Source organism: Sinocyclocheilus anshuiensis, unplaced genomic scaffold (genome assembly GCF_001515605.1).
Source record: "Sinocyclocheilus anshuiensis isolate Anshui unplaced genomic scaffold, SAMN03320099.WGS_v1.1 scaffold734, whole genome shotgun sequence".
In the NCBI taxonomy this organism is placed as follows: Eukaryota; Metazoa; Chordata; class Actinopteri; order Cypriniformes; family Cyprinidae; genus Sinocyclocheilus; species Sinocyclocheilus anshuiensis.
This window is the reverse complement of record NW_015544176.1, coordinates 270,397-297,281: the sequence shown is the minus strand read 5'-3', so window position 1 is coordinate 297,281 and position 26,885 is coordinate 270,397. Positions and strand designations below refer to the sequence as shown.

General features: G+C 36.7%; 1 protein-coding gene across 7 annotated transcripts in view; it reads left to right on the top strand.

Moving 5' to 3' along the window:
• LOC107696210 (protein FAM65B) overlaps positions 1 to 26,885 on the top strand; it is a 73,243-nt gene that overhangs the window by 29,312 nt on the left and 17,046 nt on the right. For 4 of the 7 annotated variants that reach the window (XR_001635064.1, XM_016496449.1, XM_016496448.1 and 1 more), the window contains exons 2-6: positions 17,783 to 17,903; positions 19,388 to 19,549; positions 19,748 to 19,826; positions 20,831 to 20,854; positions 21,143 to 21,196. Coding sequence is in view for 6 of the 7 variants with exons in the window: in XM_016496449.1 (XP_016351935.1) it covers positions 17,783 to 17,903; positions 19,388 to 19,549; positions 19,748 to 19,826; positions 20,831 to 20,854; positions 21,143 to 21,196 (440 nt within the window). In the remaining variant the exon portion in view is untranslated. Of the gene's footprint in view, positions 1 to 3,861; positions 4,106 to 17,782; positions 17,904 to 19,387; positions 19,550 to 19,747; positions 19,827 to 20,830; positions 20,855 to 21,142; positions 21,197 to 26,885 lie in introns of those variants that run through there. The other 3 variants (XM_016496450.1, XM_016496452.1, XM_016496451.1) reach the window with 3 other exon arrangements.

Genomic DNA, 26,885 nt, shown 5'->3' with positions numbered 1-26,885 from the left:
GGGGGGGGGGGGGTGGCGGTGAAGAAGTTTTGTTAAAATATTCTTAATATTAATATTGTAAAAAAAATAATAAGTCATGTTCTGTAGTGTGACCAACATGAAAAAACATGCAAAGTACATTTAGTGCATTGTTATGTGGTTGCTAGGGAGATCTAAGAGGTTGCTGCGTAGCTAGTAATAGAATATTTCTGTATTGTTAAAGGGATCATTCCATCGACAGCTTCACACAGACATACTGATCTTCAGCTGCACTTGTCTGGCTGCTTTTTGTAACCTCTTGACCATGGCATGTTACCTATTTCTGTTTGTCTCTCCCAATGGAAGTGATGGCAAATACCTGAGATGAGACATGTTTTCTGCACAGAGCTGTACAAACGTGTGTGAATGATTCCTGGGGCCCGTTTCAATAAGGAGGTTCAACCAACTCTGAGTTAAAACTTGAACTCTGAGTTGACTTACTCTGACATGGGAAACTCTGAGTTTTCGGGTTCAGAACAGCTGAATTGAGTTAGTTCAATCGACTCTGTGAGTAGGTTGACTCGGAGTTTAGCGCGTGCACCACGACTATGAAAAGCCATGATCAATGGAGCTATTACGATTCACCATGGCAACAGCACCCGACAAAAAGACATCTGCATACTTCAGAGTCAATACAAGTTTAATTTTTATCACTGTTATAATGTCACAGGTGAAAACTGGCAGAACGGTAGGTTATTGAACTAATAGGCTATTAATTTTCATGGTATCCCATGCGCAAAAAAATTAAAAATAAAATAATAATAATTTAAGTGAATTTTTCTTATTTTGCAAGTTCTGGCGCAATATGGCTGCCGTCGCATCATCCAGGTGGATGCTGTACACTGGTGGTGCTTGAGGAGATTCCCCTGCTTTCATGTAAAGCGCTTTGAGTACCCAGAAAAGCGCTATATAAATGTAACTTATTAAAATAGCTCTAGATGCTATTTACACTTAGTGAAAAATTGTGATATATTCTATTTACCATGTAAAAGTAGCAGTTCTTTGCAATAAGTGTAAATAATAATTAGATGCTATTTATACTTTATACTGACAGATAGGCTACATACTATTTGCACCTCAGTATTGTTGTACATTAACAGGATGCAATAATAACATAGAGTGTAAATGATTAAAATTCTAAATACTTTTATCATTATTAACGCCCAACGCGTTACTGCCTACATCACCGAAGCCATTAGTCATGCGCGTCGTATTTAACTTTGTGTGACATTGGAGGGCGGAGCTACTGTAAATTTCCACTTAGTAATAGACACTCCGAATAATCTTGTTTTCCATTTGCATTAAGATTATTTTTATTACCACACTGGCAGATAATTTTACTTAAGTAAAATGCACTTAATTTAGATCGCCCCCAGGAAACAAGACTAAATATCTTATATAAATTTCTTATATAGAAAATCCATATTGATTTAAGAATTTGTAGATATTTGTACTTGAAATAAGAAAAAATACTTAGTAAGAAAAGCATTTTTGCAGTGTGCATGAATGAATGAAGTATTTAAACATGGCTTGCGCTTTAAAAAGGGGGAGGAGACCGAAAGAAACTCTGGGTTTACCGAGAAAACCTGCTCCTGACCAGGTTAGGTTCACAGAGTAAATTACCATGGTAACTGACTCTGACTATAAGTTACCTCTCTTTCAGAAACGGGCTTGACTTACCCTGCTTTCTCGGGTTTGACAAACCTCCCATTCTGAAACGGAAAACCCAGAGTTTCCCTCATTTCAGGGTTAACATACTCAGAGTTTTCACTTATCCTCCTTTCTGAAACGAGCCCCTGCTCAGTCTGTCTATTTACAATACAGAACATGACAGAATTTGTGGATTGTTATGTTTAAGTGCATGTCCACTCCAGCCGCTATAAATGTCAGTGATTATCTGAATAAGATCTTTGTTTTTTTGAGTGTCGTCACATTCCTTCATTGAATATTGATTCGACTCAATTAACCTTCTGTTTTCATTCGTATTTCACCAGCTAACCTGTTTAAGACCAGTTGCAAGTGAATGAAGAGAGCTTCTGCTTTTGTACCAGGCTCCTGTAAGCCTGAGAACTGTTTGTACAGGGCTTCAGTAAATATAGCTTCTTGTCGAGGGCTGCTGATGACAGCCATAATTACAGGATGAGGCAAGCAGCAGCTGAGAGAGAGGATGCATGTGGAGGTGTCTGTGCTACACTGTCCAAGCCTGTCTGGATGCACCCAGCCTCTCCGACTATTATACAACACATCGCACTGCACCCCACCATGTGAGAGCGATGTACCACCCAGGTCAGGTTTAACCACAATGAGCTCAGTGGGAAGACTGGGACTTTAAGAACGAGACATGATGTAAAGTGGCTTTCACAGTAAAAGTACCTAAATCAGGTGCTCAAACTTTAATGTGGTCATGCTGATTCTGCTATAAAGTGCAGTGTCTGCAAGGCACATTTCTTCCACCTACAGCAAAGACTTCAGCTTGGGGAATAGATTTGTGTGTTTTGTGGATAAAAAGATAAGATAGAGAGATTTCATGCATAATTAATCCTCCTAATTGATCTCTTATCTGCCCACATTGTCTTAAAAATAACATACTAATACAGTGACACTCAGTGTTGTTTTCGTTCCATTCATTCCAATTCAAATAAAACTTGCTCATCTGTCTAAGCAAAGTCAATAATTTAAATTAAATTTACTGATCTTGACATGAATGATTGATGAGGGGTATGTACGATTGACTATGCCTACCTAAACTTCTGGCAGAACTGCATTTGTAAGAAATAAAAGTTTGGAATAATTCAGATTTAATGCTACTGATTTTAATGTTTTTAAAAGAAGTCTCTTATGCTCACCAAGGCTGCATTTATTTGATTAAAAATACGGTAAAAACAGTAATATTGTGAAATATTATTACACTTTTAAAAAAACTGTTTTCCATTTGAATATATTTTAAAATGTAATTTATTTCTGAAAGCTGAAAGCTGAAATAAAATAAAAAATTATTTCATAATATTTCATCATTTGTCAGGTTTTCACATGATACCCCATCCTTTCCACGTTTTAAAATTGAATTAGACCTTATTTCTAAAATCCCTTTGCTTTGTAAAGAACAACATTTTTTTTTTTTAAATATCATGAAATACTTAAAACCCCAGTAATTAGATGCCATCCTTATGTATCTGTGTCTGTAAGTTTTTTATGTACAGCACTGTACATATTTGTATTATGTGTGCATCCCTAACTTTTTATTTGAGCCTTTTATTTTAAAGTTATGTTTATTGTATAACGTTCATTTTTGTTTTTTTTCTCTCTTCTAAATCTCATTCATCTAATCATTTGTATTTTCCTGTAACCGTTCTTGAAATTGCTGAATTATTATTATTTTTTTTACTAAATTAGTAGTTGTGCACCAATGCCTATTACAAATTTAACAGTAAAAAATGACTTCATTAGAGGCATAATAATTTATAATCACAGCCAATTTAATGAACCCAGTATCCAGTACTTTGAAGCTCAGCTTAACACTGATATCCAGCTCTGTTTTTAAGACAGTAGTCAAGTCAGGTAGCTTGTACTGTTTTCCATAGTGTGCAGGTTTCATGTTGCCTACAGGCACACTGAGCTATTTTAAATATGCAAAAATCTTACAGACACATAGTTTAAGCAGCTTAAGATTCACTCTGACAGCTGAGCACATATCCCATTAATGCCGGCCCCTGATGTGGCACACTACAATGTGTTTTTAGACAAGCCTCAAATCAGTCAAGGCTGAATATGTCATAACGGGCAGGCCCCGCCCACTACCACAGAGCTGCCTTCTGATTGGTCCGTGGCGGCTGTGAAGAAGCGCTACAAATCCCTACGAGTGTACTACATATGATTTTTGATCCGCTGCTGCCTGCTGTCGTGCTGGATGGTTTCACTCGGTAAGGTGTGTGTGGTGCTGTCATTCAGCACGTTTTGTTAAAATAGTTTAATTTAGCACAATCAGCACTCGAGCCGCAGAATGGAGAAGAGATATTTTGTTTGCATAGATGGAAGTGCACAACTCGAGTAAATAACATTCACTGGAATAAGTTTTCTGTCTCGAGCGGTGAGTAGGGTCTGTATATTTGACACTATAACGTATTTGAATATTGATATTACAGCTCACTGTGGCGACATGCTGTTTTGCAACGTGGGTTTGCTGGAGTGCTTCTACAAATGACAATTTTAAGGAATAGTTATGCATTGTGCATGTGATGAACTGATTAATAACTGCTGTTTTAATTCTGCATAGAGTCCAAGATTTATCTGCTCATATGAAATTTAGTTTTAAATTATGTTGCTGAAGCTGGTCAGTGTTTTATTATTTTTTTTAATTCAGTTCGCTTCTCCAACGAATCGTTCATTTGAGCCGGATCTTTTTTTTTAATGAATCAGTTAGAAAAACAACAACAGTTCAGTCCGGTTCGAGCTTCACGAGAATCTGTCTGAGCGATTTAGCATTTAATTGTTTGTATGAAAGTTTTATTAACACATATTATGCAGATCTACATTTTTATATGTCGCTATGTAGATGAAATGTACATGTATTGTTTAATGTAAATTCAAATTTAGTTGTTTTTATGAGCAAAATCATTGCTGAATCAAACTGAAATGGTACACATAAAATTATAATACACATTATTATTAATAAAGCGTAATAAAAACAACATAATTGACAGCACTATGTATGCATTGATGGCTTTATATGAACATTGTATGGCTAGGTTCTTTTATAAACGGTTCTTTGAAACCAACTGTGTCGAAAGAACTGATTCACGGAAATGAATCTTACTTGCCACTACTAATAGATGCACTTCGTTGGCTCGTGCGGGTTTGAATAAAACAGATTGTGTCATGAAATAAGGCAAACTGCCATCAGAAAACCAGACTGATGTCTGTTTGAACCTGCTGTATAATTTTGGCAGCTGTCAGGTCGATATTTCATCAGCTCTATGGATGAAACAGTGCCATATAGAAGGTGAAATGCTTCTCTGTGAGGTTGCTTTCTTTATTGGAAGTTAACATTACAGTGATTTGAGGTATTTGTGTATATCTGAATATTGTGCAACAAACATAAAATATTTATTTCTATAATTTGCAATGCTTCCATGCTCAAATGAGTTTTGTACCTTCATCTTGTTTCTAGTTTTCATATATTTCTTTGCTTTGAATCAAAGTGTGTACTGTTGAGTGATCTATCTCAGAGCAGGATGTTTTGGTTGAGAACTTAGAACTCTTTAATGAAGGTTTTATTGAAATTCCTCCCGAGAGAGTACAAAAAAATGTACAAAATCAAGACCACTGAAAAAGTGGGTGGTCACGGTTACGCTCTATTGGAGGGGGTGCTAGAGCCTAGAGCTGCCAAAGCAGTGACAAATGAGCATTTCTCAGAATTTCATCTCTGAAGTTTTTTTTTTTTGCACTGAATATACCCACATTTTCCTTCCCTATCACTGCATCTCCCAGCCCTGTATGTCTTCAATCTCAGTCTCTCAAAAATGTCATGTAGTGCATATTAGATCACATTCTGCTAACTGTTCTCTGTTTGACATTTCTAAGCAAAGATTCAGTGGTTAATCAGTTTTATCTTGATCTGCTGAGCCGGTGGGTTGCAATTAATCGAGTCGGGCAACATTATCTGTTTGAATACAGTACATTTATGGCTTACTATTTGATACAATGGGTCATTATGACAATCCATACAGTCCTTGATTCTAAACTTGAGTCTAAACTCTCAACAGTGCAAATAATGATTGCTGATGCTCATACATGCATTTATTTATTTATCATAAAAATGGGATGTTTGGATTTTGAGTGTACTTGAGGGCAAAGTTTGTGTCTTCAGCAGTGCATGTTATTTCTTCGTGAATTTCGCTGGATAAGGTAAAGCTCAGTGAAACTTGGCAGGCGTTCAGTAAGATGAGGCCGCTTTACTGCAGGCTCTTCAAAAACATCCGGCTTTGAACACATCAGCTTTGTGAGTTGATGTTAAGCTGTTTACAGCAATGTTTAGTCCTAGTGTTTTCCTTTAGGCTTTAGTGGTTTACCTTTTCACAGCTGATAATCATTGAATTTTCCTCTCTTGGTGGTCATCAGTTTATAATCCTCCTCGGGAGGCCTTCAACCATTGCTAAGCCACTTGGCTGTAGAGTTAAACTGTCATCTTTCGTTTGTCTTCATTGAGATGTATCTTGAAGTGTATTGGCTGCACATCATTGCGGTATCTCTGACAGAGATATAATCGAGCTTTTGAGGTTCATGTTTGTTTGAAAGGCTCTCTTTCTCCAGTGATCTTGTACAGACAAATCCCAGTCACATAGTCTGACCCCTAGGGCCTGTGGAGGGGTAGAAAAGAAGTTGTTGATGAAAGAGAGTTTTTTTTTAGTAGGTGGAGAAAGTGGGATGGAAGAGGTCTGGGTTTTATCTACTGTCACTCTGTGCTTATGACAGGGGGCAGTGAGAGGTTTCGGCTCACGTCACGGCCATAAAGGGAGCTGAATCAAATCAGCGCGGTCAGCAAGAGGCCGGCAGAGCGTCAGAGTTACTATAGAGTCAGTCTCTAATGAGATATGCTCTTTGTTGTCAGCTAACACTCATCCAGTAATATTCAAACAGCACTCTCAATGAATATATTATGATTGAATGCTTCTTCTAATGTTAACAAGTACATGTGATGATGATAGAATCTCATGTATCATGTGGAAAGTAGGTTTGTGTGGCTGATACAGCATTTGAATTTACTTAAGGATGCATAATCGGTTTATAAATGGTGTCTAATACTGTTATTTTCATGTTTTTTAGCATTGATATTGATATATGTTTCAGACATTCTGATTGGGGTAGTTTAGCTCTGTTAAGCTGCCTTCTAAGCTGAATTTTTTGCTGCATGATATTGAAGAAAAATGCGACGTTAAATAATGTGATATTTGATACGATAATGTCTTGCGTTTGTACAATCAATTTCACAAGTTCATGCATAAGTCACATTTGACTTTGACATTTTATAACTTTTGGAAGTATTAAAATCGCTCATCACAAGCCGTTGCAATATGCATATGCACATTTTTGATCATTTCTGTATATTGCATAGTACTAATATGCAGCACATACAAAATTGAGAACAAAATTGTGTATTTAATTTGATTAATTAGAACTATTTTAAATAATTTTTGTTATTGAGTGCATTTTATGCACAGATGTCAATGGCATCTCTCTTGACTCGTCCTCCATCTTGGATGCTGTGCGTTCTGGGCTTGCCTCATCTGCAAATGATACATGTGCTGCTGCCTTCAAAATTGTCCAAATATGTTATTTTAAATTGCCGCTTAGATTTTGGAACAGCTGTAGGCAGCTAGGTTTTTGGAACAGACCTTGTGTTTTGGTCAGTTTCTGTAGAAAGGCAAGCTGAAGTGAATGATTTGGCATCTTCTCTTGTTCACTCTCTCTCTTCCTGAACAGATGACATGTGCTTGTAGCTCTCATCAGTGGGGATGCTATCCCATAATCCCCCCTGATTAACAGTCTCTTTGAATTTGACCGCACTGAGGACAGCCCTCGTACATCTGTTTTGCAGACAGTTATTGCATAGCGACAAAATCACAATCTCTCAGCCCTGTGATTAGTATTACGGTGGTTTATCTTTTAAACATAAGCTGATGAACTCAGTGTTTTTGTTTTTCCTTGTCTGTTTGCATAGCAGTTAGAAGGTGTGCGGAAATCTGATTGGTTGTGGTGGATTCTTTCTGCAATGTCATTGGCTGATTGAATTGAGGTCCTCGGATGTTGTCATGTTTGACATATTCTCCCTCAGATGATCTCTGTTTTTTAGATTTTGTCAGCTGTGATTTGTAATCTGCTTTGAAAAGGCAAATCCTTATGCCTTTTAAAGGGTGCAGTCCTCCTCGGGGTCTGTCCTGACATACGTCTGTGCTTTAGCAGGGATGAAGTCAATGCCCTCCTGTCAAACCCAGAAGCAATGCAGATAACAGGAAAGTACCCTCATAAACTACAGCTGATTTTAAAAGCCAACTATATTTTTGCATCTTTTAAGTGAAAATGCCTGAGTAAAAACTGACCAGCCCTCAATGTTTTTCCCTAAATGTTAATCGATGAGATTTGTTCTCTGCCTGGTAAAAAGCATAAATCTTATTCAATATTATAATATTATTCAACAATTGGCAAAATTTGAGGTATCATTTCTGTCCATAGCACAAACTAGTAAGTTACGCCATAGTTTAATAGGGTTAAGTTTTTTTTTTCTTCAGTTTTACACCCTGAGTATGTAGTATTTATGATATTTGCCTTAGCGAGCACCACTAATTTGGGATTTGGCTTTTTGCCTGACCTAAATGCACCACATCAAACCTCTGTTTGTCATATTTTTTCATCTTCTTAATTTTTTTGTTGTATTTTTAGGACACAGTTTCATCTCCAGTCTTTTAAGGTTGTGCATCAGTGTGCGCTTTTCTTTCTAAGACTGTTTGAAGCTGAAAGTGACATGTCATCTTTAATTTAAAATGTCTTTTCAGTCCTCAAAACAAAAACTCTTTCAATCTTTCATCTGCATATGCCTGGCACAAGTCAAAGTGTTGGCATCTTTTTTTAGCAATGTTCTAGTTATGTCCATTTGGCAGAGTGCAGGAGAGACAGAAATGCAGAGGCAACTCTTTCTCCATCTCTGTTCTTGTCTTTCTCATGCATCTTGACACATTCATAATGATCTGTGACTGAACCGCTGAATCATTCTAGAGATTCACTTGCAAGTGTCTGTGTCCCATGACGTGTCAGCTTGGGTCACTGACGGCTTTGTTAATTCAGTTCATTTCCTATTCTCCAAAACTAAAAGCATTGCTTTTAGCCTGAGCCATGTCTTATTTGTGACCCTGGACCACAAAACCAGTCATAAGGGTCAATGTTTCAAAATTGAGATTCATACATCATCTGAAAGCTGAATAAATATATATATTTAAATATAATAAATAGGACGATATTTGGCCGAGATACAACTATTTGAATATCTGGAATCTGAGGGTGCAAAGAAATCAAAATATTGAGAAAATCACCTTTAAAGTTGCCCAAATAAAGTTCTTAGCAATGCATATTACTAATAAAAAATTAAGTTTCAATATATTTACGGTAGGAAATTTATAAAATATCCTCATGGAACATGAATATGGAACATATCCTAATGATTTTTGGCATAAAAGAAAAATCAATAATTTTGACCCATACAATGTATATTTGGCTATTGTTACAAATATACCCCAGCGACTTAAGACTGGTTTTGTGCTCCAGGGTCACATTTGTGCGGTACTGGTCAGCGCTGTCCAAATCAAGTGAAACTTAGTTCAGTGGCTTAACAAATGTAGGGGACTGGCATAGCCCCTCAGTGAGCATCCACATTTACTGTTGAACTTAGAAATATGCATGTTATTTTAGGACAGCTGTTTCTTGCAGTGCCGTTGCTTAAAGAGATAGTTCACCTAAAAATGAAAAATCATTTACTCACCCTTGTGCCATTCCAAACCCATTTTATTTTCTTTCTTCCATAGAATACAAAGATATTTTGTAGAATGTCCAAGCTACTCATTTCCATACAGAGATGTTTTTTTTTTGTCAAACTTGAGGTCAAGGATTTTCAGAAAATAATGTCTCTTTTCTCAGACAAAACTGTTAAATATAGTTTCAGAAGGCAGAAAAATACAGAAAATAGGCGTATAGACTACTTTTATGATACTTACTTTTTTGTGATTTTTGGAGCTTGCCAGTGTGAATCACAACACACTTTCATTGCAATTCATAACTATTTCACATTTTGGAGAATTGGTGGCAAAATTGTATGAATTTATAGAATCTCATTTGAGCGTTTACTTCACTTATGCCCCACTGAGGGCTACGATTAGGGGTAGATCTTCAAGGACTGATATACTCATATGCAGCAAAGTTCTTTTTCGGTTTTTGTTTAGGGGTAAAATTAAGTTTGAAATATTTGAGCAGCATTATACATTATACCGCGCTGCTGAGAGGCATTTAAATGAATATGTAATTATGTGCTGAATGCTTTCCTTTCAATAACAAAATAAACACACAACAAAAATGACAGCAGTGACAAAACAAAACAAAACAAAAAAAAAACAGAAAGTTTGCTTTGGCAAGCTGTTTCAAACTCCCCAAATCAACTTTGCTTTGACCTGATTTTGTTTGAAATGCTATACCACAAGTTTGTACTTTGATATTGCTTGAAGTATAATGAAGTCTTCATGCTTAGTTTTTATCAGAAAACTGTATGCTTTTAGACAAATCAGATTGTACGAATTCATATGAAATCGCCAACTCTTAAAATAGTTACATTTTCCAAAACATTCTTTTTTTTGGACTTCCACTGAAGACACAGTATGAGGTTGAGTGAAGAATCGTCTTCTTTAGAAGAATGATGGCAACATATGTGATTATACAATACCCCTCCCCTAACAAGTTTCCCACATTTGACAGCCTCTAAGTAAATGTGTTCTCTCTTCTATTAACACAAACTGTAAACTGTAAGGTATTGCATTTTTAAGCTGCCGTGGTACAGGGAAGAGGATTTTTTGCTTCACGTCATATCACATTTGACATTTGATCTGGGTTTGTGCTGGTTTTTAGCCAGCTGTGCTCTGTTATCCTCAGATATTCTCACACAGGGTTTTTTAGGTCTCAAGCTCTTGTCTCCACATATAAGGATTTTCATCATTTTCTCTTTGCTGTTTTGTAAATATGGCTCAGTATTACAGCAAAACATCCACATATCACTCAGAATTGTCCCTCAAGTCTAGCCCATTTTCAGACTCATTTCTTTCTGTGACTTTTTATGTGTGTTTTCCTCATAGCTGTCTTTAAGTTGGATTAAACAAGTCACTGCTCTGCCTATGAACCGTGTTTACATGCACATGTAGAATTCAATTAATATCACAATTTGGTCATATTACAATTAAGTAGGTGTCATGTAAATGTGTTACCCTAATTAAACTAAAATAAATAATAGGTAATAAAGCCTGATTATGTAAATGCCTCATTTATAATTCAGAAGAAAACATTTTCAGAGCGAGGAGGGAGATTTTATTCCAGAAATGAACATAAATCAATATACAGAAGCACAGTAAGAGTCTCAGATCTACATTTTGCAGTTGTTACGTGCTGTTGTAAAGGACATGAATGTGAATTAATGAGTTGATTAAATTTACCCTGCAGAATTACTAAAAATGAATGGCAAGAGTGAGCATCTCTATTATTTACATAAGAGAATCATGAGTAATGGATGTCTTAATTTATTAATTTAATACACTGATTAGCATGTATACAGGAATATTTCAGTAGTCTTTTTCTGAATAAAGGCTTAACCAGAATATGGACTAGTTGAAAAACCATGTTCATGTAAAATAAAATAAAAAAGACTTTTCTCTCGATTATCTTTCTCCGCTGTGTTTTTTGAAAGTATGGTTATCATCATTTTTATTTGATGGCAGTTGAATATTGAACAGACATTTCACACAGTGACATTTCCAGCATGCTTAGATGGATATGAGGTTGAGATTACAAACCCTTCATGTGCTTTTAAGAGGTTATCAGTGGTCAAGTGTAATTCAGGCCTCTTGACATAGTTTCTTTCTTCTTCAGTCGCAGTGAAGTTGAAAATAGCGTGACATTTTAGTATTTGCTGTTAGATAACATTCAAGTGATCTGCAGTCTGAAGTCTGTGGATTAAATATTAAATGAATCATCCATTAATACCAAAGTTGGGTCAAATGATCTTGCTGAACACACATTCTTGTTCAAAAATTGACCCATTTAGTAATAATTTAACTGGAGTGTTTCTAATCATATGAGATTCATGTCCATGGCTTTAAATATAAATGCCTGTCTTTGACCATCAGAAGAATCAAAAGGATTTGACCACAAGATGTTTATTTCACTGTTTCTGTTCTACCATTTTAGCTTTAGGGGAAGTTAAATTTACAGCCTAACACATCAACTGGATGTGTTCAAATGTCAGCTTCATCTTTCAACGTGTTTTGAACCCTTCAGCCTTTACATTTGATGTGGACTTTTTACCTTTAACATAAGAGAAAAGAAGAAAGTATGAGGCATGCTATATGCTGCACTCAAAATAAAGATCAGTTCAGTGAAACTATTAAATTGTGGCAAACATTCCCACACAATAGTTTTTTCTTCCCAAGCTTCACCAGTAAAACCATTCTGGTTGACCAGCAATAAAGCAGTTTTGACTAGCATGGATATTGTGCAAGGACTTCCTTCACTGTAAAAAAAAAAAAAATCTGTAGTTTTTACAAAATAATTTTGGCAGCTGTGGTTGCCAAAATAATTTTGTAAAAAATACAGAAAAACTGTAAAAACATTTACAGAACAAAACAAACTGTACATTTTACAGTATAAAACTGTAATTTACAAACAAGAAAATTTGAGTGTGAACTAGTAAATTCAACAATGCACACTGCTGCTAAAATCTGTTTTGTATAAACTGACAACCACCATAATAATGCAGGTGGTAAAAGAGACAGCAATATGAAGAATCAGTTCATCACAAGTAGCTTTTCCACAAGCTGAAGTATATACTAATATATAGAAGTCATTCACGCAAACACAAAACACCAACATGGTACCACACATGGCACTTAAATAATGCAATAAACATTCATTAAACAACAGAAGATGTAACATAAACCCAAATGTACATAACTGATAACAAACATGACAAAACTATTAAGAAACATAATTATTTAAACAAAATACTTTCAAATGTTGAGTGTCAGGCAGGGAATTCTGGAAATGTCAGGAAATATATATTTTTACTCTTAATTATACGTTGATTTGTTCTTTTTTACTTCTAAAAATTTCACAATTAACAGCATTTTACTGTAAAATTACATGAAATGTCTGGTTAGATATTTTACAGTTTTTCCCTGTATATAGTATGGGAACTTACTGTTAATTTATTAACAGTTTAGTTTTTCCTCTAGTGTTACACTAAAGTTTTACAGTGTTATTGTGGTTCTCTTTGCAAGCATAAAACGTGAACTTGGATTCTCTTTTTGGTCCACTTCAGTTTGGGTCTCTGGTAACTTTCCATTCATTCCATTCATTTTTTTTAAAGTTGACTCTAAAGTAACCATCAAATATTATATTTTGAACAATAGAAAGTTTGGATGTTCCTGACTTGAATGGAGTTGAATAGAACAAACCATTGCTGACCCAAGTGAGAGGGCGTTTTCATATTTTCTTGTATCATTCCACCTGTACATTCTTTGCACTTTTTATTATGTTTGGGCATGCACTGTCACATTTTAATTTGTGTTTGTGTTTTTTCTGACATGGGGAATGTTTCACTTGTTTGTTCTTACTCTGTCAAAAAAAAGTTGTGCTTATTTCCTCATGTTTGCATTTTGCAGATGCAATCAGTGGGTGTGGTTATAGCTAGCTGACCCTTATTTAGTGATTTTTGTGCAGGCTGTTGAAGCCCACATTAAATTAATAAATGCTTTGATTACATTTTTTAAAGATTTTATGCTTGCACCTCATATATTTTAAAATAATGCTGCTATTAAGGCGCTGTAGACTTGAACAGTTTCTCAAATTGTGTTCTTGTGGCGATAAACTTGAAGTGCCTCCCAATTTCAAAACAAATGTTGGATTTTTTAGGACACTGATAAACAATAGCAGCCACTGTCATGACCACATGATCTTTTGGTCACAACACAAGAGCATCCATTCAGTCATCATGCGCCTGCTTTAGAATCATGTTTCACTGTTTATAATCTTTGTGCTCATAATAAAGAGTCCTTTCCTGTGCAGTGATATAAGTCAGGCCTGTTATGACATATTTGGTCATTGAGTCAACCAATCTGACTAGTCGATTTTGAGTGTATGTGGTTTTTGCACATCCTCGTATACTAATTGTTCTGGCCCGTCTGGCGACACTGCCCAAAAGCACACATTACTACAGCATGAGTAGAACAGGGTCAGTCGGCCACTGCCACATGCCTGACAGTTCTCTGACCTGGCATGGGTGTTTGAAATGAGTTCATCGCTCTTCCAAGGTGGAGTGGAGAGCAAGTGTCAGTGTGGGACAAGACCAGCTGAGCATCACACAGCTGCTGAACTCCTCCTACCTTCGAGCAAAAGACCAGAAAGACAACAGGTCTTCAGAGCAGAAGGACAGGAGGAGGCCTGCTGCGGGGGATCCATGATAACAGTGTTCTTTTACTGGACACATTGTGCATTGTCTGCTGTTACTATAGAAACTGTAATTTAGACAGACATTAGGAATAGTCCTGCTGTTAAGTTGCCGTGTGGGTTGAGTCTGATGATATTCACGCGTGCAGATAGTGTCCGCTTGTGCATGTGTGCATGCGGCAGTGCACACTTGCTTGCTTGGAAAATATAATTACTTTTCTGAGGGCTGAAGTGCAGAAAGGAAATGGATGGCTTCGATAAAATCTTGATGTTATTTGTTTGATAATAATCACATCCATTTTTTTTTTCTCAGTAAAAATACTCTATTTAACATCCTTAAAGGGATAGGTCATCATTTACTCACCCTCAAGTTGTTCCAACCCTGTATGAGTTTCTTACTTCTATTGAACACAAAAGAAGACATTCTGAAGAATGTGGGACAACTTGAGGGTAAATTATGACAGAATAAACATTTTTGGGTGCACTGTCCCTTTAAAACTAGGGTTGCACTAGTGTTAAAATTGTCTGATATGATAAGCTGATAATTATTTTCATGTTCTGGCTGTTAACCAATAAATTGCAGATTAAAATTGTCTAAAAAAACAAAAAGATAGATATATCTTATTGTTAGATATAACAACAAAAAAAAACACTTTTAGTCAGAATTCATAATGTGGGCTGTTGGGAGGAAACAAGGGACCCTCTCCCCCTCACACACACTTTTTATTCAGTACATCTCTAGCCCAGCTTCAAGACCCCCCTCACACCCTCAACTGGCCTGATAAACATGGTCCCTGCTGGAGGTGACAAATTAATGAAGCCCCCCTCCCTGGTTCTTTTGTCCTCGTCATCCGTCTCTCACAGTGAAGAGTTCAGAGTTGGGTGCCAGGCAGCTGTACTCAGAATACTTATGAGCGTCGTGCCCGGAGGGACGGGGAATGATGTAGCCCACATCAACGGCGCTTCACCAGTGCCTGTGAACCATGATGACTAGGCCTGAATTGAATGAGTGGAACAATCCCAGCATGCACTGGGTGGCACAGTGTCGCTTTGTGTTTTTGAAACTAAAGTGGAACCTTTGTTTGTTGAAATAAGCAGTTGGTTATATTGGTTTCCTTGAGTTCGTTTTGTGTTTTGATAGATTTCAGCATTAACCCTTTGATGCATGAATTAAGTTGATATAAAATAAATAAGACTGCACCATTAATATAGAATTAAAAATGTAGTAAATTAATAAAAACATGATATAAAAGAATACTAAATATACTATATACTGTACACAGTAATATATAGTAATAGTAATATATAAAAGCAAAGTCCACTCAAATAACGTGCCAACAGGAAATTTCTATGTAGTATACTTGCTCCTGTTTGCAATAGTGCTGTTTATGTATGTGTATGTACACACAAACACACATACAGTATGTATGTATGTATATATATATATATATATATATATATATACATACATACAGTATATACATACACAAACATACGTACATATTTATTGTATTGTATTTTCAGTAGATTATTTTATTTAGCTATTTTATTAGCTACACATATTTAGAAAAATATGGAAATTTAATATCACCGTTCTGTAGAGCATTTTTCTGATTGGATGGGTTATTTTAGACTTTAAGAACTGTATGCTACTGTGTATTCTTTTAATATGTCTGCCTTTTATTTTCCTGTTTATGCGGATGATCTGAGAGTTTGTCATATGATCAAACTGCACAGTACATAAGTTCATGTTCTAGAGGCAAAACCAATATTACAGTGCCTATAAAATAGCCTGGCACACGTTATACAAGGCTCTTTTGTTTTTCCTCTGCAAAACAACATCTATCCCAGAGCCGTATTGGTTTTGTGTAGCTCTGTATAAGCAATGATGTATCTATTGCATTGAGCATAAACCCACAGGTGTATGATTACCTCCAACAAACAGCCCCTGGACACAGTGTGTAACCTCAACTATACCGAGAATCTCAGCCGCAAAACCCAGATTTTTCACTCTTTTGGTGTAGCTATCAGTGCCAGGCAGGGTTACGAAGGTTATATGCTGATCTAGGGTCAGAATGAGTCTCTCACATCGTTGATCACAGATCTCATAGCCTCATGCCGCCGCTGTCATCATCCCGTTTTGCTCTGATGAATTATGGGAGGTTGGAGATGGGCTATAAGGAGACAGAGATGATCTTGAAGGCTATTTTGTAGGCAGGAGTTTTCTGTGCCCTCCCTGGATCATTACACTTGATAGAAATGATTACGTTGGTCTTTCTGGACTCCATTAGGCCACCTCATGTTTCTAAGTGCTTTTTCTGCGTCTTGATCTGCGGTGGGCTCAGGTGGCTTTGAGTGGTTTATAAAAACCTCTGAATGTGCACCATATGGGGTCTCCTCAACCAGCAGTGCTATTTTCAGTAACTGTATAAATCTGGTGAATGTGTCAGGCTCAGTTGACAACAAGTTAATTGACAACATTTGTCGTAATATCAATTACCACATAACATCATTTTGATTTGTACCTTGTTTTTAAAAAAAAAGCAAAAACCCAAATGAAAATCTGTGACATGAATCAAGTTCATTTCATATTGTTTTAACAAAAGGAGTAACTGTACATTTCTGCATTGAAACCCCTGAAATGCACAATCTTGTTATCTTCAGTTATAAGTGCATTAATATAATCATATTTATTATTTGTGTGCCTGAAATAATATCCTATGTCTTTAAAGGGATAGTTCACCCAAAAATGAAAAATTGCTGATAATTTTCTGACCCTCAGGCCATCCAAAATGTAGGTAATGTTTTTCATCAGTTGAACAGTAAAGAAGATTTTTAGCTGAATCTTGGTCCTTGGTGATACATAAAGTGCAAGTCAACGGTTACCATCACTCTAAGAGTAAAAAAAAATCATATGTGGCAAAACAAAATGAATACTCATGGCTCCTGATGATATATTGTGGTCTTATGAAGTGAAACGATCAGTCTGTGCAAGAAACTGAACATTACTTACAACATTATTACCTGTAATCCATACGGGGAAATCCGTTTCTTTGCTGCAAACTGGTTCTTTTGAACAGTTTGTTTCAATGAACTGGTTCAAATAAGTGATTCACTACTTCATTTACCAAATCACACAATGACATTAATGTATATGCAATTATAGTAAAGCACTGACTAATGATGTGAAATGTGGATGTTTTACATGTCTAAAGCATATAAAGTGAATAAACTAGTCTTAGTCAACTCACCGTTTTACATAAACTATGAGAAAGAAACCATAAAAACTTTCATTTCACCCCTTTATTCAGTTGCCTAGTTCACACATGCTCGTAACACGAGGGTGATTTAATCAACACCAGATTTTTATTGTTGAGTGAATTATCACTTTAAATGGACTACTGGTTATAAATTTGCATTTGGTCATTTCCAACATCATCATCCTACACACGCAACCCTTCCCCCACCTGTACCACTGACTTCTTACTTACCCAGAATCCTTTCTGCTTCCTTGCAGGAGTGTCCTCCCGCTTCCCAGACATCATGGCTGCTGGCACTCACTCTCCTGGAGGGCCCAATGGCATCATCAGGAGCCAGTCGTTCGCTGGCTTCAGCACCCTGCAGGAGAGACGCTCACGGTGAGGTCATCGGCCCTGTCAGAAGCTAAAACACCAACCCCCCTCCCTAGATGAGTTACTCCAGCCACTAGATGAATATAAAGCATCAGTTTTGCCACTATGGAAGAATAAATTGTAAACACCAAATCCATAATGCTTGTTGAACATGTTAAAACTCTTAATTCCTCCCATTGCTGCAATAACCGCTTTCACTTACTTTCCACTATTTTTTAATTTAAAAATAAACTTAAAAATTACAAAAGAACTGCACATTATATTCATGTGAAACAGTGGATGCAGTAACAGTATTAAAGAGTGTGTTTATGCAATGCACGCTGACTTATCTTAGCATGACGGAGTGCATCGTGAGTGGATGACCCTTAGGCAAAAGCATGTGCTCATTCTACACAATGGCCTAGATTTACTGTAGCACTACTTCCAGTGCTTTTTTTTTTTGACTGCGTGTGCGTGTTACACATTCAGACACGTTGAGCCACCAACTGCCACTGTGTTATTATGAAACAGAAATATTATTAGATGTGGTGGACTGTGACAACAGAAGTAAATAAGCACCCTGCCTTTTGACAGAGTCTTAAATGTCAGGAAGCATTGAGGAAGGGTGACATTAGATGTACAACACTACAAGCTTTATCCGCATATGACATGAATCCTTGAAGCCTCCCAAAAGAGAAGAGGGTGGTTATTTGCATGGATATTACAGCGTAAAATGCACTAAAATGCCAAAACTAGACTACAGGCTTCAAGTCTGCACTAAACTCACTGGCTTTTACACTGGAAGCATTTCCAGACCGTATTTCACCCCAAAATTAAAAGAATAACAATAAGAAATTATTAATTTTAATTATTTCTGTGTAATTGTGTATTAATTATTATAATTATTTGAATTATACTGTAATGCATCTGGTCATTTTTATTTTTTGCAGTTTCTGTTTTATATTTTATATTTTTATATTCTAATTTCTATTTTCAAGATTCTCATTACTGTAATGATGTAGTGATTTATTTTCTATATTTAATAGAATTAATTTTCTATTCAAATAACAAAAATAAAATCATTTTTAATAATTTTATCAGCATACATTCAAGGCAGTATAACAAAGAAAATGTATTTTGCAATTTAAATGATTTATTATTATGTTTACAAAAAAATATTGTCACAATGCAAACAATCATAGGAGTTGTTTACAATGGCAGCTGCCTGCAAAAAAAAAAACAAAAAAAAAAATTTAAATAATAATTTTAAATTGTCAACTGGTTGAGTGACAGCAACATTTGATGCAATAGAGCTCAACTTTAAAATCAAATGAGCAGCAGCGCAACACAGCAACTGTGATTTAATAAACGTCAGTGTGAAAAATAAGGCTTTATTTTTTTTTAAGCAAAAAGTAATTTATTATTTCTATCTCATTTTGGGGTGGCGAAGGACCACCACATGTTCTTGACAGGATTTTTTAAGATTCATTCACATCTGTTTGTGTTTTCAGGTGTAACTCCTTCATGGGGAACTCAGCAGTGCAGAAGAAGCCCATGTCAAAGCCCAGGAAGCCCCATCTGTCTGGGCACAAGTCGAGCAGCAGCAGCAGCTCACGAGAGCCGCAGCCCAAAAGAGTGGAAGAAGTTTACGGAGCCCTCAAACAAGGCCTGGAGTGAGTGCTGCTCAGATGTCTCCTCTGACTCGCATTTCTCCTTTCACATAGATCTTCTCTCTCAACTCTTGCTACAGTCATACTGTACGCACATTGACTGCATTAATCACTGCTGCTCAGAATGGCTGTGATGAAATCTTTGTGTACGGCCATTCTTCCTGCATCATTCTGAAGTCTGTCATTTTCTCTTACTGTCAGTGAATATCTAGAGGTGCACCAAACAGAGCTGGATAAACTCACTTCCCTCATGAAAGACATGAAGAGGAACTCCAGACTGGTGAGACTGGATATGACATCATCAGGGTGCTTGGACTTTCTGTAGTGTGCAAGCACCTTTACTCAGAATTACTGTTAGAGTGTATACCCTGCTGAAAAACTAAAGAGGAATTCAACAAGGACACATTAAATTTGATTGATCAAATAATTCTGAAAAAACTATCATTGGTTCCACAAAGATATAAGAAGCAGTACAGCTGGTTTCAGCATTGATAATAATAAGAAATCTTTCTTGAGCAGCAAATCAGCATATTAGAATGATTTCTGAATGATCACGTGACACTGAAGAGTGCAGTAATGATGCTGAAAATTCAGCTTTGCATTATAGAAATAAATTACATTTTAAAATAAATTCAAATAGAAAACAGTTTTTTTTAAATTGTAATAATATTTTGCAATATTACATTTTTTTTATTTTTGATCTAATAAATGTTGCCTTTGTGAGCATAGGAGACTTAGAAAAAACATATATTATAACGAAATAATGTATTTGAAGATCTAGAAATGCTTTAAATGAGGTGTTTTACTTGAGAAGCAACACTGCATAAGACATTAAGACTTGTCTTCAGAGAATGCATTTTTAATATGAGACATTTTGGCGTACTGCAGTGGCAGATTTTTTTCTTTTTATAAACCAATAAAAAACAAGTGAAAAAAAGAAATTAAAAACTCATTAAGAAGTCATTAATTGCAGTGCAGCATATGCTTTAGTTGGATGCTGGTGTGCTGGTGTCAGACTTTATTTGCTAAAAGAAGCAAGAAATCCCTGATCAAGTATTTTCAGTACTTCATCGGTTTGTTTGTTTTGTTGCCAGCATGGCTATATTGATCCACCAGCTTGACCAGCATTAAACGGCGTAAACCAGCCTGGACCATCATGGATTTCATGCTGGTCTAAGATGGTCTTTTCAGCAGGGTTTTTGTCCAAATATCAATTTTTTAATAATAAAATGTTGATTTTTGTAGCATTTCCACTGATTTCACATATCTTTCTTTCTTCTTCAGGGTGTGCTGTATGATCTGGACAAGGTAGGGTCCCTAAACACACTAATGCTTCTTAACCTGACTGAGGTGACCTGTATTAACCTTTCTAAGAAGTTTGAAGTCAGAAACATATGCTTCATTCGAATGATGTGCTGCATTTGTGCAGCAGTGATCCGTTATTGCGCCACTCTAATTGCCGCTGGTGTCAGCCGTGTTGAAAATTAGGGACTCTGAGCCTAGATTCATCCCTGTGTGAAAAACTTTTTTCTGTTTGGTCTTTTCTCTTTCAGTGAATAACTTTGCTTTTTGACATTTTCTCTTCTTGCTTCCTAGCAAATGAAGACCATAGAGCGTTACATGCGACGACTGGAGTTCCACATCAGCAAGGTGAAGTTCATGTCATTTTAATATATATATATATATATATATATATGTGTGTGTGTGCTTTTCGTTGTCTATTTTATAGATTGTAAAAAGTGAAGGCAGTACAACAAGTGAAAATAGTTCTTTTCTGAGAGCGCTTGTTCAGTGTTTGGGAGCCGAGCTCCCCCTAGCTCCCCCGTAGTTCGCACCCTGCGCTTGTTTCTAATGAATGTCCTGACTCATTTCGAGTCTCCTGGTTTGACATTCTCCAGTGTCTGGAGTCCTGCTGTGTCCCCTTCTTCTTGCAGTGTGTTTTAGTGACATTACAGGTGGGTGTCTGCTGTAAACTACAGTACTGATGGGCAACTCAGCAGCACGTCTAGTCCCGAAGTAGCCATGGCAACCTGACGATAGGAGCTTTGAGGCTGTTGAAGAGCAATTCATAGCTCAAATTAGCCCTACGCACTTGAAATTAGCCCCGCATTCTGCTAGCTCACTGGAACACTCTGAACTGTGCGGTAGTATACAGATCTCAAAAAATCAATTCAATCATTATTATTTTGTTTCCGCCCTTATGAAGAACATTTTGTGTGTGACTTACAGAAGTGTTTTGTTTCCCCCTGTGTTTTATGCTGTTTATGGTTGCCACTGGATCTAGGTCAAAGCAATTCCCTTGAGTGACAAACAAACCTCCGATGGCTCAATCCAGGGTGATAATGAGCATGTGCATGTCTAAATAGGAGGGAAATGCATTTTCTTTATGATTTTGGTGAAACAAAAAGGGAAAGTTTATGTTCAAAGCTGATTTGAGCTATTTAGATCGCATGGATCACAAATGAGTTCTCTTTAATACCTCAACTATTTCTCTCAGGCTGAATAAATATAGAGCAAATGGACTCCTACTTACTAGGTAAAGACCCTAGTAATCTCATATGTATCTTCGCTGAAGCTTCAGAAGAGATCATAACACTTGTTCAGATTTGCCAACATAATAGTGATGTCAGGTTCGTGAAGAAATCATTCTTTTGAACCGGTTCTTTTTAGTGAACTGTTAAACCAGTTCAACAAATTAGACTAAATCTTTGGAAAAATTCACATGGACTTTTCTTCAATAACATACTGGAAATATGCATAGCACATCTAGTTATATTAAGTAACATTATTATTATTATTATTATTATTTCATTTAATAAATAGCGTGATAGCATTGCATATCAATGATGCCATAACATGATGACCTAAAGGAACTGGTGAACTGAACACAATATAATATTATATTATATTATACTATATTACATTACATTACATATTAATGACGTTATTACACAATGACACATGATGAAAAGGTGAATTGTTTTTTTGAACCGGTTCACAGAATAGAATCAGGCTTACCATCACTACATGATTCCTGCAATCATAATTTCAGTGTGAATTTTAGAATGAACTTCCAATTTCTCATTGAAATCTTTTTTTTTTATAAAATTTTTCTAAGATCAAATTATACGGGCCATGTTGCTATCCACATTAATTTAAGGTCTGGCAGTAAAAGTCTTGATATTTATTGTTGGAGGAGGAGGATTTGTTACAGGAGCAGGGCTGGTTGAATTCAGGGATGAATTCAGATGCGCAACTTCTCAAAGAGGGTTTAAACGTGTTGACAGTCAACAATTACTGTTAGTCTGTTAGCATGCTAGAGCACAGCAACCCTCTCCACAAAGTTAATTCCTAATAGGTTGAGTCGTCTCCTTTTTTTTCTCTTGTAAAGCAGGCAGTGTCTGTGACTATTTTAGTTCCATAGCCTCTGTTGAAAGACATCAGCACATAATATCCAGCACATTGGTCTGTGAGAGCTGTGAGTAAAGAGTCCAGCAATGGCTGTGGGAAAACTAATGTCTATAATTATATCATTATTTTATGTGTCTCTCTCACAGAAAGTACATAGATAACTCAGCCTCAGACTCTCGGCAGAGGTTTGTGCTTTTAAAAATCAACTTTATAACAACCCTAGTTGTCCTGCTTGCCCATAGGAAGTTAGGCAACACGAACAGGAAGTTTCAAAAGGCCTCAGCTTGCAGTTTATGATCTGGCTTTGGACCTCAAAGATGTTTGATGTGCGTGAATTATTGTAGGTTTAATCTCTGATTAGTGAGTCTGGCATCCCCCCTGAGTAGGGGTCTAAATCCTCTGATCACAGCTGATACATGCCTGTAACTTAAGAGGATTTTTCCACCTCGTCCATTTAAAAAATCCTCATTGTACAGTGATACATATTAATATGCCATGTATGTGTCCACTCTTGGTCTCGTTCCTTCTGTTGTTTTTGTGGTGTGTGTGGACCAGCTGTGTATTCTTGGCTTGTTATTTGACTCAGTAGGCCTAATCCGAAACCCCGCACTTGCGATGGACAGAGGGCTGACAAACAGCTGCTCACACGCATACATGGCTGGGTTGAGTCGCGCCTTGGACCTCTGCTGTCAACCAAAAAGAAGTCATGCCCAAGTAGATCAAACGCATTCCCAGCGGGAAGGACTGTTTGCAGAAATGCATATTTGGGTGTGTGTCACTCAGTTTGCGTCAGATGCATCATCTTCCACACCAACATACTTCTACACACCACACCACCAATACACTCTCACATTATATTTTATTATATTATAATTTTCTAAAACGCGTGTACTGTGTATCCTTGTGAAAAAGAAGCACTTTAGCATACTTTTAAAGAGAGTACTTATTATGGAAATAATGTACTTTAATAATCTGAAGTGTGAATGTTTTTATACACTTAATTGAATGTTAATTTATATTAAATGCAATAAGCTGAACTTTAGTTTAGTTTACTGCTGAATGAACTGACAACTAAAAATACTAGAGACAATATCAATCTGGCTGAGTATCAGCCGACTGTAATGGCTCAATGCTTCTTTTCTGCTGTGTCCGTATCAAACAAACACAAAGCTCTGCCAAACCCTCTGCTGACAGCCACAGCTAACCTGAGCGGCACACCATCCTGTTAGTCACAAGTCACTCCTGTTTAGACTTATTCCGTGGATACCTTTGGTAAATTTGGATGACATTTGTGTGAGCATCCTGCAGATGACATAACACTTGAGCCCTCAAATCTAATTTACAATCGAATATTCATACATCTTCAAATATGCACTCACTATGATAAGAATGATTGGTTCTGGCTCATACGTTGTCACATGATCAGTTGTGTTGCAGCATGAATGAATATTCAGTGGTGCCAGTGAGATTTGTTGAAGGAAATGCTTTTAGTGAATAATGACTTAAAGGGTTAGTTCAAAATCCTGTTGTCATTTACTCACCCTCATGTTGTTCCAAACCCATAAGACTTTCATTTATCTTTGGAACACAAAAGAAGAAGAAGAAAGAAGAAAGCCCACATCACACCTCTCTTCATCAGTTTGCACTGGCTGCCAATAGCCGCTTGCATTAAATTCAAAGTACTGATGTTTGCCTATAAGACAACCACTGGCTCTGCACCAATATACCTAAACTCGCTAGTTCAGACTTATGCGCCCTCCAGAAGCTTGCGTTCTAAAAAGTGAACGACGCCTTGTGGTGCCATCCCAACGAGGCACAAAATCACTATTTCATGGTACCTTTATGGTGCTTTATGTTCTTGTTTGAGCTTCAAAGTCCCTGTTTACAGAATGTTTTCTTTGTTTGGAAAATTCATTTAAATTAGACACTGAGCTGATAGCTATAGTTAAGAAAAACTGTGTTTTTCCAAAGGCTTATTTATTGTCAAAATGCAGCTCATAAAAATTCACCCATCAGACCCCACCCAACAGCCAGAATGGACCGGGCTGGGGGCGGTTATGGTGATTCATTTCCCATGCTGCTGTGGCAGATGAGAGGAGTCAGACAAGGGGTTTTACGGAGCCAAATAAACAGGCAGCTGTGTATCACATTAGGGCTGCGATTGGTGACAGTACGCATGTGTATGTGTGTGGTACGCGGTGCAGTTCTCCAGACTTGGGTGGGGTCTTTCCTCCCAGTGTAATTAAACCCACAGGACCACCGTCCAGACACTCTATCCCCATATGCGCACAGCTAACTGTCTGTCTAATGTATGTCGTTTATCATGAACAACCCCCACACATCATAGCACACACATGCACATCCATCATATGCACAGTTAATATACCCCATCCACACACACTAATTGGGTTAGATTGTCCTGTTTCTCACCCTTTCCCCTTAATGAGAGACTTCAAAAAGCCCCGCATCAATATTTCACGTCCCTTTGCTGCGTGTGTTTGAATATTTCCTTTTGATTTAGTATCCTGACATGTTTTGTTTTCTTCTGTAAGAGGCCAATCTGTATGTTATGGAGGAAATCTTTGTACAGACTTCCTCGCAGAACGGCGCTCTGTAGGGCAAACTTGAAAATGCTTCTAACATTTTGATAAACATTAACAATTCAATTTCTTCTAACATAAAATTGTTTTTGATTAAAATACCACTATAACAAAACTCTAAAGCTCCATTCTACACTATTAACTTGTACTTGGTATAAGCTGATTTAAGTTTCAATAATCTTACTTACTTAAATGTACCTATTTTGAACATTGCTCTCAGTAACAGTAACTGCTTGTGTTGAATCAGACATTAATAATAATGTCATTTAGTGAGCGAGCGAGTCATCTGAGCTGATTCCTGAGATGTCAGATTGATTCAATCCATGATTCAGAACAATGATTAAAACTGCTTTGCCAGGCAAGCATTTTGTTAGCAAATTGGATAGTACATTGCATTGTTTGTTGTTGTTGTTTTTTTTTAGTCAGTAAATAAGGCATAAACACAGTGACATACAATGCGCATATATACAGTATATTGCAGTCATTGTGCTTGTTAACACTCAGGAAACAATTGTGGTAATGAGCACTCATCTCATTACCACAAAAACATATTCTGTGTTCCGTATTTACAGAAACTGAATCAAAATGCACTGGAACTCAATACAAATTCAGCTTTGCATCACCGGAATAAATAACAGATATATATATATATATATATATATATATATTAAATAAATAGAATTATATAACATATATAAAAATATATAAATAGAATTAAATAAATATAATATTTCACAATATTCTTGTTTTTAATGTATATTTGATCAAATAAATGCAGGCTTGGTGAGCAGAAGAGTTATTTTAGGAACATTAAAAAGACTCTACACTTTTGAACTGTAGTCTGGTTTGTTTTATAAAGAAATGACCGTTAAAGAGGCTCTCATTAGCTAACAAACAGATGCTCCACTAGGAACAATCAGTTCAAGTCAGCTCTAAAGGAAACAGTTTTAATGGCTTAAAACAGTTTATTAAAACAGTCCATCGCAATGGCTTAATGGCATAAACATAACACATTAACACATCCTTAATACATGTATAATTTTGACACTACAGATTCAGCAGCGATACAGGAAACACTGCATCACAGGAAGTCACTGCGGAATCTCGTTTAGCTCCAGTGTCCATCCCTCTTCCTGCCTACTCTATTTTCTCTCCCCCATCATTCTCTTCTTGCTGGCCCTTTCGGCTCACTTATTTCTGTCGCTTGCGGTCCATCTCCGCATCCTCGTTTGCCCCTCTTGCTATCTCTCCATCCCCCTCAATCACTCTCTCTTCAGTGCTGGTAGGATTAGCATAGCTAATTTGAGCCGGCCAGTGTTCACTGAGTT